We start from the raw sequence: 19342 nt of genomic DNA, 5'->3' as shown, positions 1-19342 counted from the left end.
GGGGATGTACTGTGTGTGCGTGTGTGTGTGTGTGTGTGCGCGCGTGTGTGTGTGTGTGCATGTGTGTGTGCGTGTTCTCCAGCTGTCTCATTCTGTACAGACCACATTAATGATAGAACAGAGGCATGGACCATAGACTGCGAGAGAGAGAGAGAGAGAGACAGATGAGAGAAGAAGAGAAGCCAGAGGAGAGAGACTGTAAAGGAACATGAGGCAGCAAAAAGAATGTACTAGAACAAGAGTCTGAAGACTTGAGAAACAAAAAAAAAAAAGTTAAGGTAGACAACACAAAATAGAGCAACACCATGACTCAGCACCTGCAGGGCAACACCCCTCCTCCCTCTCACCACCCCAACCACCCCAACCACCTCTCTCTCTCTCTCTCTTTCTCTCTCTTTCTTTCTCTCTCCAACTATCTGTCTATCTCTTTTTCTCTCTTTTCCCCCTTCCTTACTCAGTCCTCCCTCTCTCTCTGTCTCTCGCTCTCTCTATCAGTTTCTCTCTCTCTTTCCCCCTCCCTCTCTCTCTCTCTCTCTCTCTCTCTCTCGCTCTCTCTCTCTCTGGGACCAAGACTTCTACTTTCCCCTCACGTTATCCCGGTGGCTCTGGCACCCTTGCTGTTGATGCTGCTGTTAATTCCCCCCCCCCCCCCCCCCCCCCTCCTCCCCTTCCTCTCGGTTCTGCTGAGTCGGGCTAATCCCGCCCCCACCTTACAGGAGGAAGGTCATCCCTCCATCTCCTGAGTGGTGATGGAGGGGAGGGGGTGATGAGGAGCGGAGGAGAGGGGAGGGAGGGAGGTGAGCATATGGTTAGTTAACTTTAATGCGGAGGCAGCTGTCTCTGCGCTTGTGAGCTCAGTGGGCTGGAAATGTGTCATACCACGATCATACGAGGGACACTGGAATATTTGTTGTATTTATCGTCGGGGCGCTGTGGCTCTGACCCTCGAACTCCTCATTATTGTTGCCTTGTAAAGGGATTTAAGCTTGTTCCACTGTTGCATTTATTACCACAGTAGAATGGGATGGGTGGGATGGATGGGAGTGCCGGCTAAATGCCTAAAAAGTAAATGTAAATGTTGGTGACCGTCAAGAGATAAGAGTCCTCAGTGCCTTTTTAAAATAGTTATGTCATCCAACCACTGTCACTTTCAGAGTATTTTTCCTTCAAAATGTATAGAATGTGTTATTGGAGATTCTTTTGTCATTAGTCCTCAGTGTCTCGGGAACAACCAAACTACAATTTTAATAATAGGTGCAACAGTAATCTAATGTAATCCTGTGATGTCACACTCATCCACAAGTCTCTCGCTCTCTCTCGCAGACACGCAGGCAAGCACAGTCCTTAGAATATTTTGATTTGTTGAAGTCGTGCAGACATCAGAAATACAAATCTAATCACCTTGCTGGATTTTTATTTTGTCTTGTTTTGTTTTTTGTTTTTTTCCCCTTTTACTTCATCCTGTTTAAGCGGCTTACGCCAGACCTCACTGCCGGCGCTGGCACAGTGCTAGAATGAAGTGAAACAAAGTGTGGCGAGAGAGAGGTCCGGGGCGTCTGAGACCACTGCCTGTTTAACTTTGCGTGGCTTTGTAGCCAGCAGGCCAGCCAGCCAGCCGGCCAGCCGGCCGGCCAGCCAGCCAGGCAGACAGACTTTAGCTCGCAGCTGGAAATACAGCCACAGACTGGCGAGGGCGAGCCATCCCATCCCTCTCCTGGAGAAACACCCCGCATGCCAGTTATATAAGTGTAGAGGATTCATCTGGCGGTACTGCGTGAGGTGTGAGATTTTAAGCCGGGTTTATAGCACACCACTCACACCCACGCCTTCTCTCGGTGGAGCCGGTGAGATGCCCCTTGATCCCAATCTCACGTACAGCTGTCTGAAAAGTGAGCGAAGGCCCCGCTGTAAACATGGCGCTCAGAGGCGCCCCGAGGCAATTTTGTCCCCTAAAATGGCCACAGGAAGCTGCAAGGTTAGCGTAGGATGGATGGGAGGGAGGGGGCAGGCTGTCAGGCCAGGAGAGTGATGAGAAGAGCCAGAACAGAGGTCTTGCAGGTGTTGGTGCCTCAGCGGGCCCCGTTTGACTGAGTGCCACAGGGGAAGAGGAGCGCCTGATGAAGAGGATGCTGGTGACCTGTCATAAATCACATGACGGATGGAGAGGCAGGCTGTGATTGGGGGCCACAGTAGCATCTGTCTGGCTGCTAGCATGGGTGAAGCAGGGCATTAGAGGGCTAGACTTAACAGCATATGGTGGTAAGAAACACCTCAGGGTGAAACGTCAGTCATATGGATAATATAGAAATACAGACACATCAACAGAAAAAACAGAAAAAAGCAAAGAAAAAAAAAACACACTTCCCAAGTGGGTTAACGTAGTTTAGTACTCATTACTTTTAGTAGTTGCAAGTAGTTAATTTGCAAGTAGTAACTTGCAAATTGTTTCATTTTTTGTCAGTGCAAATTTTTTTAAACGTGGAAAAAAAATACAATGCTGAAGCATCTTGTGCAGACAACATGCTGCTACTTGACAAAATGCAATCTCAATATGCTTAATATAAATGACATTGGCTTACTGTTTTAAAAACAGAGCAATAATCTTGCATTGTATTTTAAAACAATGACAAGCCATATTACTAAGGCTTGTTTTCAAGTAGTAAGTAATTCAAAAGTTACTTCTACGAAAGAGTAACTTGTAACATAACCAGTTACTTTTTTAACTAATTAACCTACTTTTAATTTCCCCAACTCTGCATTTCCCCTACTAAAAAATATATAATGAATATACATTCATTGTAAAGTTAAGGCTCTTTGGATAAAAGCATGAGTTATGTTAGCTTTCCCCTCCAAGTGCCCGGATGTCCCATGTGTATCTATTAGAGAGAGAAAAAGGAACGGATGATGTTCAGTATATTAAATGTGTGTGAGAGAAAGAGAGAGAGTATATATGTTGTATCAGCAGTTTGTTTGACTCTTTTGCACACACATATGTATAGTACCTCATGTCTTTCCATATGTCTTTGGGCAAACTGTGTAGAATACGTGTCTCTTGCTTCTCTATAGGTTGACACAGTGTAGGGAGTAAGGCGTCAGTGAACAGCTCCAGACCTGACGACATATTGCCTGTCCACAGGACTGTTAATTAAGTGACAGTCAGATAACAGAGATAATGACCTCCCAGTGGACTTCCCACATGCCTCTGGGAGAATGCCTCAGTACGAAATGTCGCAATACATAACAGCCATTTGCTTGCATTTCTCCTTGTTTGGAAATAGACCAATTAAGAGAATAAAAGCTCTCTATCCACAACCATATACAGACTTTACAGATCCCTGTGCTTTTTTCTTTTTATGCTGCAAAATGAACAAATTAACAAGTCTGAAATGACTGTATATGTAACCACTTTAGAAAAATGTGTAAAAGGGTTATAATTTTGTCAACCATGGCCTTACAGGAGAAATTTAGCCTAAAACACTGTACCTTGCATTTATTTCTGGGCCCATTTTGTTGTGTTTTTGTGGTGCTGTATTGTTCTTATTCCCATGGATAACTGGCCAAACATGGATGACATGATGTCACATCAAGATATTTCCAATGCAGCTACTATGGAGTTTGACAGCAGAAAATGTATCAATTATCTAAAACAGCAATGGTAAACGTCAGGTTTTGGTGTCAGTCCCTCAGAATCAAAGAGCGAGGGCTTCTTTCTAGAGCCGCCATTTTGCACCGACGTTCAACAATCATACAGGGAGAAATTCATCGTAGAAGAGGCAGAAAGGTCAATTTCTCCACCGACAGTAGCCTCAATAGACCAGAATGCAATGCAGCTACAAGACATGCTGCATTTTCAGGAAGGGGCACGACTGCGATTATAGACTCGCCCCAATCTTCACAAACTAGTTAGCTTGCTAGCTATATTTATATGCTCTTAGACAGACCCATTTGTGATTGAAAGCAACATGTTCACGCCCCTTCTCAGGGGGTTGTTAAAGCATTCTGGGAAATGTAGGAAATCACTAACTGAAGTAAAAATAGAGGAGGGAGGTTGAGGGAAAGTGGGTAAATTACAACACTTCATCACAAAATATCTCCTGGAATGCACTGAACATCAAAAATTGTTATCTAACAGTATCCGTGGGTGGATTTTTCCTTTACGTTACCTACTTTCCTTTAAAAGTGACATAAATGTGCTTTAATTTGGCACGCTCAGTCATTTCATAAGAGTAGGTGTCAGCTGTTTTTTCTTTTTTTACCGTTGGATATGTAATTTTAGAACAAATCTCTTCAAATAGACAGGCACATGTCATGTGTGTCAGTGAGAGAGAGAGTTATGTGTTCGGGCTGGAGTGTTAATCTAATTCTAAGTGAGGTGTTAGTCAAAGCGAGGATGTTAACAGTCTGTTGCCTCACTAGGGGTGCCAGGCGCTGCTCCCCTTGCGCTTCCTCTCCACCGATATGTTCTGTGAGCTTCCAGTTTCGGAGAGGAGTGAGATTTTCGCCCTGCTGCTGCTGCTGCTGCTGGGTGACATGGGAACAGAGTGCTAAAGGATTCCCTTGGGTGACCTTGAGCTTTCTGACTCATCCCCTTCAATTCATGCGAAAATGAAAAGGTAGCATGAGACGCGGGACCAGAGGAGCTTCAAAATGACTGAGTGTAAAGCAATGGCTTAATTTAAAGGAATCCATCCTTTTGATTAAACCTCTCTCATCCAATATGGAGAAAGCCCTGGGAATATAGATCAGGATATTTGATAATTGACAGCAAGTTGATTCTGAGCAATTTTCTGTCATTTCTTTGATTGCAGTACAGCGGAATGAAGTGAGGAATTTTGTATATAATGAGAGAAGGATCAGAAATCGTAAAAGTTGAGAAAAAGTTGAAGAGACAGATGAGAGAGGGAGACAATGATAGAGGAAGCAAGGGCTTGAAAGGGTAAGGACTATGGAATATGGGGGCCGAACTCGCTCTCATTCTTTTCTCTTGTTGAAATACAGTATGCGTTATGTTCATTTTCCTGGCTGGCTGCACTCACTACAAATATCCCAGCGAGTGTGTGGCTGATGGGGCACAATAGAGCCTATTGAACCCCCACTGCAGAAAAATGAGGCCTGCTACAATAGCTCTGTTATCTGTGGGAAGGAGGAATGAGGCGCTTCTCTGATGTGACAGCCTCACTAACAGTCTCTGACAGGACCCAGGAAGCCACAAAGACCGCGCTGTACTTGTGCCGCAATGAACAGATCAGAGGTGTGTGCGTGCGTGTGTGTGTGTGTGTGTGTGTGTGTGAGAGTGTGTGAGTGCACGCACGCGTTGTTGTTTTATTTTAAACTTTTGTTTATCCAGCGACGTGTGAATGAGCACGCTTGCTTTTTTTTTTTTTGCAGTAACACCCTGCTCTACATTCTTACAGTCAGACGGATTCACACCTGGGTGCTGCCCTGTGCAGCCACAGAGTACTGCTGAGTACTGCTGGCCACTGTGTGTATGTGTGTATGTGTGTGTGTGAGAGAGAGAGAGAGAGAGAGAGAGAGAGAGAGAGAGAGAGAGAGAGAGAGAGAGAGAGAGAGAGAGAGAGAGAGAGAGAGAGAGAGAGAGAGAGAGAGAGAGAGAGAGAGAGAGAGAGAGAGAGAGAGAGAGAGAGAGAGAGAGAGAGAGAGAGAGAACTTGACTATACTGTAAGAAGATGTTGCCATTCCTTCATCATCAACATCAGAGAAAAGAGACTTTCATCATCACAAATGCAATGTTACTATTCAGGATTACATGAGTGAGATGTTAAAGTCACAATATGCAATGCAATATTGATTTGATTGGCTCATGGTCAGCAGGTGTATGGTGGTCAGCTGGGAAAAAGTTTGAGAATAGGAAAAGATCAAAGAGTGTATAATACTGAACCATTGAAGTTATCGTCTCAAAAACTTACCGGTCAGTGTGGCAGGTGACCCTTACTGATTTATTCCCCACAGACTGGCATTTGGCATTTGGCGGGTGTGAGTTTTGGACCCTGATTGTTATTCCCGCCGTCCTCCCCCGCAGTTGGTCAAGTTCACGGCTCAACACCTGTCACTCATCTTGATGAGCGGACAACCTTGAAATGGCATCTAATCTGAGGCTGAGGTAACCGGCGTTCATAAAGACGCCACAGCTGCTGAAGAAACAGACGAACTGCAATTAAAAGATAAAAACAATGCAGATGTTCACCCATGTTTTTGAACGGGTCTTATCTGCAGCACATTTTGACATCACTGTTCTTTCGTTTCTTACTGCTTTCTGTCTTTGTTGTTGCTCTGAGTTCTTTGCACTGTGGCACAACCCAGCTCCCCGCTGGTCACACCCACAACAAAAGGCATATGCCCCAAAACACCTTGAACATGATTGCAAAGTCAATTTCAGGCAGGCAAACGGGGGGATTTAGGCATATGTACAACCAGGGCCAGAGACAGACACAGACTGATAATGCATATCCTACTTATTACAGTTAATATCAAAAAGGTTGCATATTGTAGCTTCAAGGCAAGACTGCCTACCAATTTAAATGCTGAATCTCTTCATGAGTGCTGCGTCACTCCCCTTCAGAAAGCATATGGACCGCATTTAGGTTTTTGAAACGGCCTTGTTTTCCCTATTGATTCCCCAGTGTGAGAGCTGAATATGAACAAAAAGGGGATTCTGGGACAGTTTGAGATGGGGTTGCCAGATTGGGCCTACGTTCCCCAGTGTCTGTCTGTTTGTCTGCTAGACCAGCTGTGATGCAGCCCTCTTTAGAGAGTCAGATGGAGCGTACGCAACCTTTATTCTGAAAAGGCAGGCCCGCCGGGATGACAGCTCCTAAAACGGCGTCAGATGGCAGCGAGGCCCGTGGACATGAGGGGCATTTTTATGAGTACCCAACATCTATTTTGATGTGAGTCAACAGCGGCCTCCAAACTTGGAGCATGAGTAACTTCAGTACACAAAATAATAGGATCACTGTGCTGTCACCTTAATGGGCTGTGTTGGTTTCCACTGTCAGTTGAGGAGGAAGGGAGGATTTCGGGGTTGAGAGAGCTCGCTGAAGTATTCCCAGAGCTCATCATTATTCTATCACTCCACCATAGTCAAGTACATCTCCCCTCTCTATTAGCACATACAGTACATCTACAGTAGCAAGATTTCATCTGTAGTCCTGCTGATTGGTATTCATAGCCATGCAGAGAGGAGTCACGCTGAGCAGTTTGGTCTGCGAGAGGGAGAGAGAGAGAGAGAGATGGAGAGAGAGGGAGAGAGGGAAAGTGATTACTCCTCTGCAGTCAAACTGTTTCAAAGCCACCTCTCCCCCTACTGTCAAGAGATGAGGCTCGCGCTGCAGCTGAGGGCAGGCAGACACTGAAGATCTTTTCCTCTTTTCCAAACTCCTCGTCATGTTCTTTCAGAGAAAAACTTTTTCCCTGCTTGTGTATGAGGACTCTCAAGTCTTCCTCTGTTGCAAACTTTGCATGAACTTCCTTTGTTTTTACAAAGACTTCTGGGAGTTGAGAGCAAAGGCGGCATCCTTTTTAGATTTTCTCTTGAAAATCTCTGCCGCCTCAGTTTTGAGGTTGTGGCATCGCGCGTCTTTGGTGAAAAAGTTTTCTGAGGCTTGTGTTCGGTTGTTGAAACTGTAAAGACACTTAGCATGAACACGGCACCGTCATCTGTCACTTTGCTGTTTGGGTTTTTGATTTGCTGCTTCAAATGAATGCAGACGATGATGACAATGAATTCGGTGCAGTCCAGTTTAATATTGATGTTTTTTGACAGATAATCTTCACTCTGTACAAAATATTCAGAGCACCTTCTTAATATGAAGTTGCACCCACTATCAGGCTCAAAATCCTCCTCTAACCTGTCTTGTACCGTTCGTCTCATCTACCTTTCATGACTGAAGTGGATTTAGTAGAGAAATCAAGGCTTAAAAGCTCTTCTTTGACCTGTTTCCTCCCCCTCAGCTACATCTCCCTTAGTGATCAAACTGGAATTACTAGGTGAAATCAGCAAAGGATTGAAGCTTTCACCTGGATTCACCTGGAAAGGACAGGTGGTCCTACATGAAAACCTTGTATTTTCAAAATGCCAAAATTTCAGGAGCTAGTATAAGCATCCTTAATTTTAGCTTGACCTTATCTTTAGCTTTTTAGCTTTGAGTTTATCCAGTGTGGTGAAAGGATTTCATAAACCAAGGATGATAGAATTTTCTCAATCCACAGAAGCCCATGTAATCCTTCAATTGTAGTGAAAATCAACAAAATTAGAGTTAGGAGGTTTTCACATGACAACAGTGTTATGCAGTTTGGGTTTTGGCTGTGTTGCTTTAGCTGGTATTTAGTTCAGTCTGGTGTAATACAATTTTCTGACATGTAATAATAAGAAGAGTTGAATTCCAACACAGTGAATTCAACCTCCATCAGGAAGGTTCGTTTGGTAACCCAGTGTGTGACAAATCAAAGGAAAAATACCTTTGTACCAGAAGTAATCAAAAATGTAAATTAGACAGTTGTAAACTATTATAATTTCAGCTGTATGCATTTGACTGCTGACCTCTGCCTACACTCTTCACTTTAATAGTACGAATATGCAAATGGCCAACAGTTAATCTGGTATTCTGCCTGACCTGTCTCTTTTTGTATAATATATGTATTCCTTGTTTTGTTTTAATGTTGTTTGTACCTTTAATTGCATCCTTTAATTTGCCCCATGTGAGATAAATAACAAACTGAATTGAATATATTTATTTCGGAATGCTATATAGGCTATTCCTTTTGGAGAGAGGAAGACATAACATGATTTGTTAAATATTTGTGAAATACCAAACATCTATTCTATAAAAGGGTTATCGTTCTGTGAACCCAAAAAACAATTTGATCTAGTTATGTGATATTGATCATTGTGTAAGGGTACATGCCACTTGGTTGGATTTCATTTTGGACCAAAAGCCTTCACACAGAACACCATCTTTTTATTGACCCTGACTGTGTGTGCCTCTGTTGTTTCAGGCAAGGTGTTGAACACAGACCTGCGCCACTACCTCAGTCTGCAGTTTCAGAAGGGTTCCCTCGACCACAAGCTCCAGCAGATCATACGGGACAACCTCTACCTACGCACCATCCCCTGTAAGTCCGCCGCACAGGATGACACGTATTGTATCTCTCATTCATCACACTCAAAAACACACTCACAAACACATAACCGGGTGTATTCACCTTATGCTGCTCCGCTCACTTTGCTATTTTAACCTTTCCGGTTAAACGCCAGCTAGCTTATCTGCTTGCTTGTCAATATGGAAACAATGAATGAAATATGGGAACATACATCATCTAAACTGCGGTGATTAGATGGCGTAACTGCACTGCATCCATCTACTATTACTGATCCGGTGGATGACATGCAAAAGTGGCCCGAAATAACCCACTGGGACATTTTCAATTACTTTGTACTGTCCTTTGGAGTGGATGGTGCCGCTGTGAGGAACTACAAAAGCGAATTGATTTGATTAAATTGTTAATTCTAGCAAGCGAGCAAAAAGCATGTTTTTTCTAATGAGTAGCATAGACCATAAACAAAGCAGTTGTAATCCCTCTTCCGCTCTAAAACGTAAGTGAGATTACAAAATGTCCAGCGGCCCAGCGGCCTGGTTCCCGAGGAACATGAGGTGAATACCATTTGATGGACGCTTTTATCCAAAGCACCTCCCAGTACAATGAGAGCGTACATTTTCAGTATGTGGGACCCAGGTGGAAATCCAACCTACTGGCCCTGGCAGTGTTAATGCGTTGCCCTTCCTATTGAGCTGCACAGGACCACACACACACACACACACACACACACACACACGCTCACACATTGTCATTCTCTGTGACAGCTCTCTCTCACACTCTCTCTCCTTCTCTGAGACACGCACACACACACACATTTATATCACCATAGCAACCCAACCAAGGACATCTTCCTAACCCCCATGTAACTTATTTACTTCTGTGCCGTATCATCCCAATGATCAAAGCCATATTCTTTTCCATAAATAAACCTGCATTTCCTGCTGCTGTGCTCCTTTCCCTTGCTGACATTCTCTTCAGCGGGGCCGTCACCAACTATTATTCTTCACTGAAATCAGTAATGTAGCGGTAAATAAAAAGGTTGGTACAGTAGACTACAAAACAAGCACCACTGTGAACAACAAATATATATTTTTCAGAATTGTATTATAACTTATACCAATTGGGAATGTGTATCAAATGCCTTTTTTTGATCAAATATTAATACTGCAAAGGAGCTACTGTATGTGTTGTTGCTTGCATCTGTCTGTAGATTACTGCTTAAAATACCACCTTATATTATCGTATAGAATATAAATATTTCATGATGTTATCAGCATGTAGAGTGGATGTGTACATATTGATGTTGCTTTGTGAAAACTCTGTATCTCCAAAAAGAAAAAACAACCTTGTTTTTATGCCGTTTTTCATGTTTCCCAGTGGGTTTCATAAGCCCAAAGGTTGTAGAGCTTTCTCAACCCATAGAGGAGCATGTAATCCTGAAGTTAAAACATGAAAATCTCCAAAATTGGAGTTACAAGGTTTTCACCCAACAACGACGATGTGTACTGCAAAAGTGCAAACTTCAACCCTGAAGACGGTTGGTGTGGGCCGCAATATGTAGGTAGTTTGCTACAAAAATATAATTTTTAATGAATTATTGTTTTATATTCTTATTTTCTTTCCCTTTTATAAGTAAATTGCATCTACTACTACTTACTATAATGTATATGATGAATTTATATTCATATACCAAGATTTGTTAACTTAAAACAGATGGTTCATTGCTATTTCACAAATAAAAAGGTGGTGTACAGTAAATTGAGTTTAGGTGGCTTTACCTTCTGCTGCATCCCTGCATCAAATTAAACTGCTCAAAGTTTAAACAGGGATGTGGCGATCATAATGCGCCAGATGACGTGTGGAAGCCAAATCGCATCAAGGGAAGACATGACTACGATGAGGTATCTGTTAATTATGCAATTGCAATGTTGGTCACGCAGATATGTTGGTCCAACTATTTACCATGTCCTTTTAAATACTTACTCTACTAAGAAGAGCGCCATAATTGAGCGTAGTCAAGGTTTTAGTCCCATGCAGAGCGACTGCTCCTGAGGCGGCGACAGACTCTTAGGCACAGCACTGTCACAAACGAATAGCATCTCTGCTCTCTCCCCCCAGGGGCTGGAAGTTGCTCTGTCTTGTTCAGAAGGGAATTGCAAGCACAAGTGTGAAATTTTTCAGGAAGTAAGCTGCTTACCTTTCATGTATATTTAATTTCTTCTTTTTTTTCTTGGAGGAGGAGGAATATCTTTCTCACTGCCCCCCCCCCAACCCCCCCCCTCTTCTTTCCTTCTCTGTCTGTCTCTTTCTCTCTCTCTCTCTCTCTCTCTCTCTCTCTCTCTCTCTCTCCCTCGCTATCTGTCCTCCCCTCTCTCCTTCTTTCTCCCACTCTCTTTCAAAAACTTGTCAATCAGGTTCTGCGCTTAAGTGCTGCCTTTTCCTGGGCAGCTGAGTTTAAAGCCATTAAAGTCGGCAAGTCTCTGCTTCTGCACCTTATCATTTCAAGACAGAACTTGAATTGTTATTGAAATTGTTTTTTGAAAGCTTAGTGGCACTCCGATGATCTCAGGTCCATTACAGGTAATGGACAGAAGATGATAATAGAGTTTTACAAAACTCAGCCCATCAGCAGACTTTGATTGCATTGGGGAATTCAATTTGAGGAGTTCGATTTCTGTACCAAGGACACTGCATTCTGTCGTCTCTCTCTCTCTCTCTCTCGCTCTCTCTCCCTCTCTCTGTGTGTGTCCTTTCCTTTGTCTTACTCTCTCTCCCTCTTTCTTTACATCTTTACCCCTCCCCCATGCTCTGTTTCTGTCACTGACTCACATTCACCTGTGCACACACACACACATGCACACCCCATTCTTCACTACATGGCTTTCTATTTCCTCGTGTACAATAGTGGCGATCGTTGAGGTTTCGCGGCCCGGCCCGTAGCCGCCATTCATCATCAGCAGCCAGTGGGTTCGCTGCATGAGTCTGACTCTCTAATCCCCTGCTTGAATTACTGTCTTAATGAGCAAGAGACCGGGACTCGCACACTGACAGCACCTCCATCATTCACTCGCTCTCTTTCGGTCTCCCATCTTTCACCCTCTCCATCTCGCTCTCACTCCTCTGTTCCAATTACCCTTGCCTTTACTTTTTTTTTTTTTCATGTTTCTTGGTTTTCCTCCGCCCTTGTTCCCTTCTTCATCATCTCCATGCTTAAGTTGATTTTCAGATGTGAAAATGCAAAAAACAAGAATAACATATTTTATTAATGAGAATGACCTTTGTATTAAGCAGCGAAGAAAACAAAGCGTCTAAACACTTAATTCTAAATTCTGTTCAGATTCAGAAAGCTTTATTGTCTATCACAAGCATGACAGAAAATTGTCTTTGACGTGCCTCATAAAAAAGACATACCACATAAAAACAAATAGACATAAGGGTTAAAAACATACATAAGGTTAGAAGTAAAAGAGTAGAAAGTGCATGTGGCAACGTGCAAATATGACAGTTTGTGAATGTCTTTCATTGTTTGTTTTAAAAAAACAAACATCCTTATATACATACCTCTGCTTAAAAGGAAAACTCCACCCTAAAATACTTTATGTAACTTGCATTTCTGGGCCCATTTTGTTGTTTGGTGTATTTTTCTTATTCCTGCGGATACATCAGTCCTCTCCTGGAATATGCTGCTCTCATGTGACACTCAGGCTTCACCATCTCCCCGTCCACTGCTGATGAAAAGGTCCAGAGAAGAGCTTGGATCCTGACTGTAGCTCATACAGTGAGGCGTGTAAACACCTTGGCCTCCCCTTCCTCCACTCAGGCTGTGAAGCTCTCACTGAGAGGAGCCAGCTCTCTCCTCAAGTCTAACTTGTACCGACACTGGCTCCCAGTCCAACGAGCAGCAGTAAACTGCCGTCAAACCCGGTGGTTGTCGAAACCAGACCTGGTCTTTTGTAGAACTGAACGCTACTGCAGAAGCACTGTCCTCCGTATGACCAGGTTCCTTAACTGAACACTTAGGCCATACTTATGCTTGTGCTTTTTAACCTTGATTCTTGTTTTTAGCTTTATTTTTTTTTAAGTTAATTTGTAGGTTATTGTATTAATTTTACTCGCAATTCAGCATTCTCGTGCTACATGCACAATGTCAGCTGAGCTCTCTTTGCTGTTGTAAATTACAAAAAAGCATTACTAGTAACTGGCCAAAAGTAGATGATGTAACGTCACGCAGGGTATTTCCAATGCAGCTACAATGGAGTTTGATAGCAAATTTTTCAGCTATCTAAAACAATCATCCTTTCTAGACTCTCTATTTTGCGCCAGTGTTCAACAATCATACAGGGAGAAATCCATTGTAGAAGAGGAAGAAGATACCAGTTTCTTCACTGACAGTAGCCTCAACAGACCAGAATACAATGCAGCCACAATACATGTCAGGGGCAAGGCTCTCACTTCTTCTCGACCAAACAGCTCTTACTTTGTTGTCGATATGGCTGTCCCTCTCTGCCTACATGTATAACCCACAGCTGAATGCAACAACCCACCTTTGATTGACAGCAACAAGTTCACGGCCGTCCTCTGGCGGATGTCACAAATCATTCTGGGAAATGTAGGAAATCACCAACTGAAGTAGAAGTAGGTGAGGCAGGTTGAGGGAAAGTGGGTACACCGAAAATTAAATGACAACACTTCATCGCAAAATAACTTCTGGAATGCGCTGAGCATCACAGATTGTTGATATATAACAGTATCTGAGGGTGGATTTTTGCTTTAATCTACCCAAAATGTGTACAACAGTCATACAAATAGCAACAGGATTAACAGATGCAGTTTGTGTCACTGTGCCAATGGCCTACTTCACTTAACTACTCCCTGCGCTGCTGTACTCTGATACAACCGTTGTTGATCTGTGCTGCCTGCTTGTGTGTCCTACCAACACCACATGGTCTATCCTGCGAGGCCACAGCACTTTGGGCCCATAATGAAAGCATTAGTCTCTACTTGTCGGCCTGTTATGAAACCATAGACTGTACAAAAAGATGGACACAGTGAGAGTGACGTCACCCATTGGCTTCTGAAGGGCCGTTTTGAAGCCTGGGGATTGTGTTTACAGTCGCTAAGCGGTAGCCAAAGTGAAGCAAAGGGTGGAGCCAAGGTGGAGGGAGTGGAGTTTGGGTTGTCTGCAGAGCCGCAGCACCGCCTACTATTGGCCTGCAATCGCCGACTTGTCGATCACTGGACAGGCGACCTGTCAATCACTTGGCAAACAACCTCCGTTTTATATCCATTATATCTTGTTAATGACACAATTATTTTGGAAATCGCCGTAAGGACACACATTAGAAGAAGCGAAATTAGCTACTGAGGCATAACCTCTTCTAGAAAACATTTATTGACTTCATATTTTTAGCAAGAAGTTGGGTTGTGGTCCCATTGACTTGCATGGAGTTGGGCCAGGTTTGGAGTCTTTTTGGAGCCGGCCTCTAGCGGACGTTAGAGGAACTGCCGCCACTTTCATATTGGCTTCAAAATTCACCCGAGTTTTTTTGCCGCTGGTATGAAAAGCAGACCACAGCAAGGAAATATTATCATCGCAAGGCAGGAACACTCAAATGAAAAGGAAAGAAGGGGAGAGGAGGGATAACAAGAGGGGGTAGATACAACGTTAGGTTGTGGGAGTTGAGTGTAACCAAGGAGAAAGTGACAAGCAGAAAGAGAGAGACAGAGAGAGAGAGAGAGAGGTGTCTTCACCGTCTGTGTAGTAATCCCCGAGTCTCTTTCAGTGGTCTTGGAATGGCCTCCATCTCTTTTGGAGTCTTACAGAGCCGCTGGAGGAGGCTCTCAAGAGCTCTTGAGAGGACAAAAGGAGGAGGATTTTTTCTAAGAGAAGAGAGAGCCTGGGGTCACACTCAGTCCCTGGACTTCCCTCTGAGAGGAGAAATAGGTAGAAGTAGTTCATTCTCACACAATCTCTCTCTCTCTCACACACACACAAACGGAAGGACAAACTAATAAACATTATTGCACACACAAAGCTTACACACCTGTTTACGGACACATACAGTCTCACCTCATGAAACGATCACACCGAGAGGCTACACATCTCCCTGTTCTCCTCCTTCTCCTTGGGCTCCTTCTCCTCCCGCTCCTCCTCACTTCCTTATTAAGTGACAGACTTCTGACTTCCAGCCAGAGAGGCATCATTTGTGAGGACTCTTTGATGTGTGCAATAGGCTTCATAATGATATTTTATGCATATAGCTTACATCTGAGTTTGAGTTTTATATATTTATATATATGATATGTATGTTTTAAGTCATAGTGTAACAGTACGAAGTCGTTAAATAAGTTGTTTTGCTATCTCCTCACATTTCTTGTCAAATATTTATAGCTGTAACCCATTTTACAACATGACAGAGCTCAATAAGCTTGGAGATACGGGTTGCGGAGGCCTTTTAAGCACAGTATCTGTCTTTTCTTGAAAGTGCATGGCCCACAAAAGGACCAAAAGACTTTGTAATGATCTTTTTTTTTTTTTTCACAGCACACCCCAAAGACATTTTGATGTACCAACATAAAACTATGCACAAAACACCATGTTAAATTTATGGCCTGCCATATCTGACTGACTAGCTCTGATGTTCCCATCGTGGCATCCTCTCAGTCCAGATGGTTTGAAAAATAGGTCTCTGCAGTGCACAGGCGTGAGACCTTGCAAGACTTAAGTGTCAGTTAAGTTCAGTCCAGAATGGATAGACACACACAGACATGCATAGCCGTTAATTATGGCCATAATATGAATACATGAAAACCGCAATATGGTCTCCTTTCACTATCCTCCTCCGCAACACTGCACCATGTAAGTTCTTCCCCTCCTCTATTGAACAACACGGTGTATAACTTTGCATCCTGGCAGAAAATCTTTGTTTTCTTTGATAAAGCCTCTCCACATCTCCACACTCCTCCCTTGTCTGGTTAATTAACTGCACTGTATCGACTAGACCTTTTTCGACATATGCAATTTGTTTGAAAAACCTGCTCCAACACTTTATTTGAAGGCATCTCTAACGTGTCAACTGAATGTATTGAAAAAGAAAGTGCGACAAGATGTTACAAAAAATAAAAAAATAAAAGTTTTGCTAAAAAGATTTGCTGCTTTCACTCGGCTGTAACTTCAAAGCTCAGCAAACCCTCATTATATTCTCAACAACTGTTCCACGGTAGAAGGCTTATGGTATATATTGGTGTGACGTCCTGGATGATGGCTCGGGGAGATACTTGGCAGGTACATAACGGTGGCTCAAGTAATTGGGCTACGGGGGACATTTTTGTGGGACCAAAGCCAGCACCAGCAGGCAGACAAGTCGGTAATGAGCAGAAGCAGAGGCTGGCATTCCCACACACGATTGCAGTGTCAACTGCTTTTGGTTACACAAACTGCATTATCAAGGCACGCCGCAGAAAGAAGCTTCTCTGAAATTCTCTCAAATTGTTATTTTCTCCATTGATAGGGTGCTCAGGAGCTGTCAAAACCCAATTAAAAAGAAAATACAAGTATGGAGAAACAAAAGGAAATAGCGACATAAAGTGGCTTAATAGGCCATTGGGCCACTAAGTTATAAACTGTAGAGCAGCTGCTCTTGGCATGGACTCTACAAGTGTCAAAAACTCTGTTGAAGAGATACAACACCATATGTCAATAAGCAATTCCAGTGTATTTATACCAGAAAATGCTGTTAAAGTTGTTGCTCCAGGGCGGCACTGAGGAACTGGCTTCAGCACTGTCAGCTCACAGCAAGAAAGACCCGGGTTCAATTCCCGACCCTTTCTGTGTGGAGTTTGTATTTTCTGCCTGTGTTTGCGTGGGTTTCCTCTGGGTGCTTCAGTTTCCTCCCACAGTCCAAAGACATGTCAAGTGGTTTGGAGACTGTAAATTACCCACATGTATGAATGTGAATGTCGGTTTATGTTAGCCCTGTGATGACTGGTGACCTGTCCAGGTTCTGCCCAACATATGCTGGGATAGGCTCGAGCCCCCCATGACCCTGAACAGGAGTGAATGAATGAATGCAGGTGTTGCTCCAGAACATTAGGTTAAATAGCATAGACAGGGGTGGCCATCGAATATGGCACTAATGATGGCTTTATGCTGTGTGCTTTGTTCTGTCTCCAATAAATAACTACAGTACTGCCTCCCATTCAATACTGAATACTTGGTATGGAGTTTACAAGTTTGGTGACACGCACCTAATAAATAGCCTTGAGCAAAGTGTGTGCACAGTCCTACTTATTTATTCATGGAATATGGTTTACATAATCTTCATGCTAATATAATCACTCAGTGTCCACTTATGCCCTGTGGATATTCATCCTGGAAGGGACTTCTCCCATCATTATTGAAATAGACTGTGGCTTCACCACAGGACCAAAGTGCATGCTCAGGAATGGCTTTGTGTTCATTTGCATTTGCCCTGCCGTCTGTGGGATTGTGTGGCCCTAAACCATGCCAGAATAGCAGACAAACCCCTGCTTTCAGCATACTTTGCTTCCCTAATTTACTCAGCTGTCTCCTTCATTTTAGCAGTTACCAGGAAACATACACACACCCTAATAATAACTTGTTAGCAGGAGCTGTAGTTACTCAGGGACGTGCACAGACATTTTGAGGGGCTGTTGCTCTAACCTTGGCCATTACCACCCTCATATGTACCTGTCTGATGTGTCTCCTGATGCTCAGCATGCTCTCCCTCACTCTCTGGTCTGGAGCCTTGTGGTTGCGCCTCATCTTAAATTTAATTATTAGAATCAGAATTAAGAATACCATTTTCCATTCAAAATTGCTTGGGCATGGTAGAACTACTATTTAAAATAGCAAGTACCTTGTATATACTTCTCACTGCAAAAAAATGCACTAAGACAACTGAACACTTTAGTGTAGCCAGTTGAATTTTCATGGATGTGATGCTGACAGTGGCTTGACTCAATGATTCCTGGTGAAGCCCAGGAATTAGACTGGAGTAGGCTATATCTAGTTTTGTATGTAAAAATATGTACTAGAATACAGAACAATTACAAAATGTCATATAGGATTTCATGAACATATTTTCTGGCCTTACCATCCCATATTTCACTATAGCTATTAGAAGTATTTTACTTGATCACCAGGCTCTCCAACGCTCTCTGAACTGGAGCTTTTGGGGTTAGCCCCCTACAGAAAAGCACTCTTTAACATTATGTTAAAGATGAAACTCATTCACAATACTATGCACAGATATAATATACTGTGCATTTATCATTGATTGAAATATTCGTTTTTAGTTAGTTATTAGCCTACTCCAACTTAAAAAAAATGCTTCTGAGAAAATAGGCCTACTTCACATTAAATTAATTATGTAGGAAATGGTTGCTTGACATTTCTATCATAATGCTTCACCTGCTGGCCTGCTGGCAGTCTGTATCCAGCTCTGCACACTTGCACTCCCCTTAGCTGCCTCCCTCAGCTCTTTCTCCCTCTGCTGTTGTCTCCTCCTTTTGGAAGGCATTGTAGCCTACTGTAAGCACCCAAAATTAACATTACATTAAAAAAAACATGCATTACATTTTAACCAATTTGAACATTACAAGTTATCATCTCATAACGAAAAATAAGGCGACTTCTATCAGCTACATCTGCTTGTTGGTTGAAAATTCATCACAACCTGAATGAAGCATGTTCAAGAACATTGCTAGCAGCTCGTCACAAGCTAGAAAGAAGCTAACGGGGCGTTAGGTTGGTCTGTTCGCACACAAGTTTGGATGATATGGCGATTTAATTTGGTCTAACTTTAACAATTATGGGCTACTCGTATTTATGCAGCCACATAAATCCCCCTCCAGAGGGGCAGCTCAGCCAAAGAGGGCAAATGGGCTGTTGCTCGGGCAACTTTAGCCCGGCCTTGTGCACGTCCTTGCTCAGAGGAATAAATGAATAACGCCACTCAATGCTTCACAGGTTTTCATCTGTTATCCATCTTTCATAGGAAGGCACCAAGGTATTTTTGAAGATTTTTATTTAAAATAAAAAGAGATATTCACCATTTCTTAGAGTATTGCCACTTAAATGAAAAATTAAATCAAAATGAATCACAAAAACACTTTTATAGACTGGGTCCTCCATATTTTATAGATCATAAATGATGAACATCAGGTAATGATTTTTCTCTAAAGTGTTTGGGTATAGAAGTCA

The 19342-nt window shown here is 42.9% G+C and overlaps 1 protein-coding gene across 2 annotated transcripts in view; it reads left to right on the top strand.

Moving 5' to 3' along the window:
• The window catches only part of magi3b (membrane associated guanylate kinase, WW and PDZ domain containing 3b), a 119228-nt gene that overhangs the window by 64291 nt on the left and 35595 nt on the right, over positions 1 to 19342 (top strand). For both annotated transcript variants that reach the window (XM_078283556.1, XM_071903793.2), the window contains exon 2: positions 9016 to 9132. In XM_078283556.1, coding sequence (XP_078139682.1) covers positions 9016 to 9132 — 117 coding nt within the window. The remainder of the gene's footprint in view (positions 1 to 9015; positions 9133 to 19342) is intronic.

This window comes from Centroberyx gerrardi, chromosome 5 (assembly GCF_048128805.1).
Source record: "Centroberyx gerrardi isolate f3 chromosome 5, fCenGer3.hap1.cur.20231027, whole genome shotgun sequence".
NCBI classification, from domain to species: Eukaryota; Metazoa; Chordata; class Actinopteri; order Beryciformes; family Berycidae; genus Centroberyx; species Centroberyx gerrardi.
Note: the sequence above shows the minus strand (reverse complement) of the source record. Positions and strands in the feature narration are given on the sequence as shown.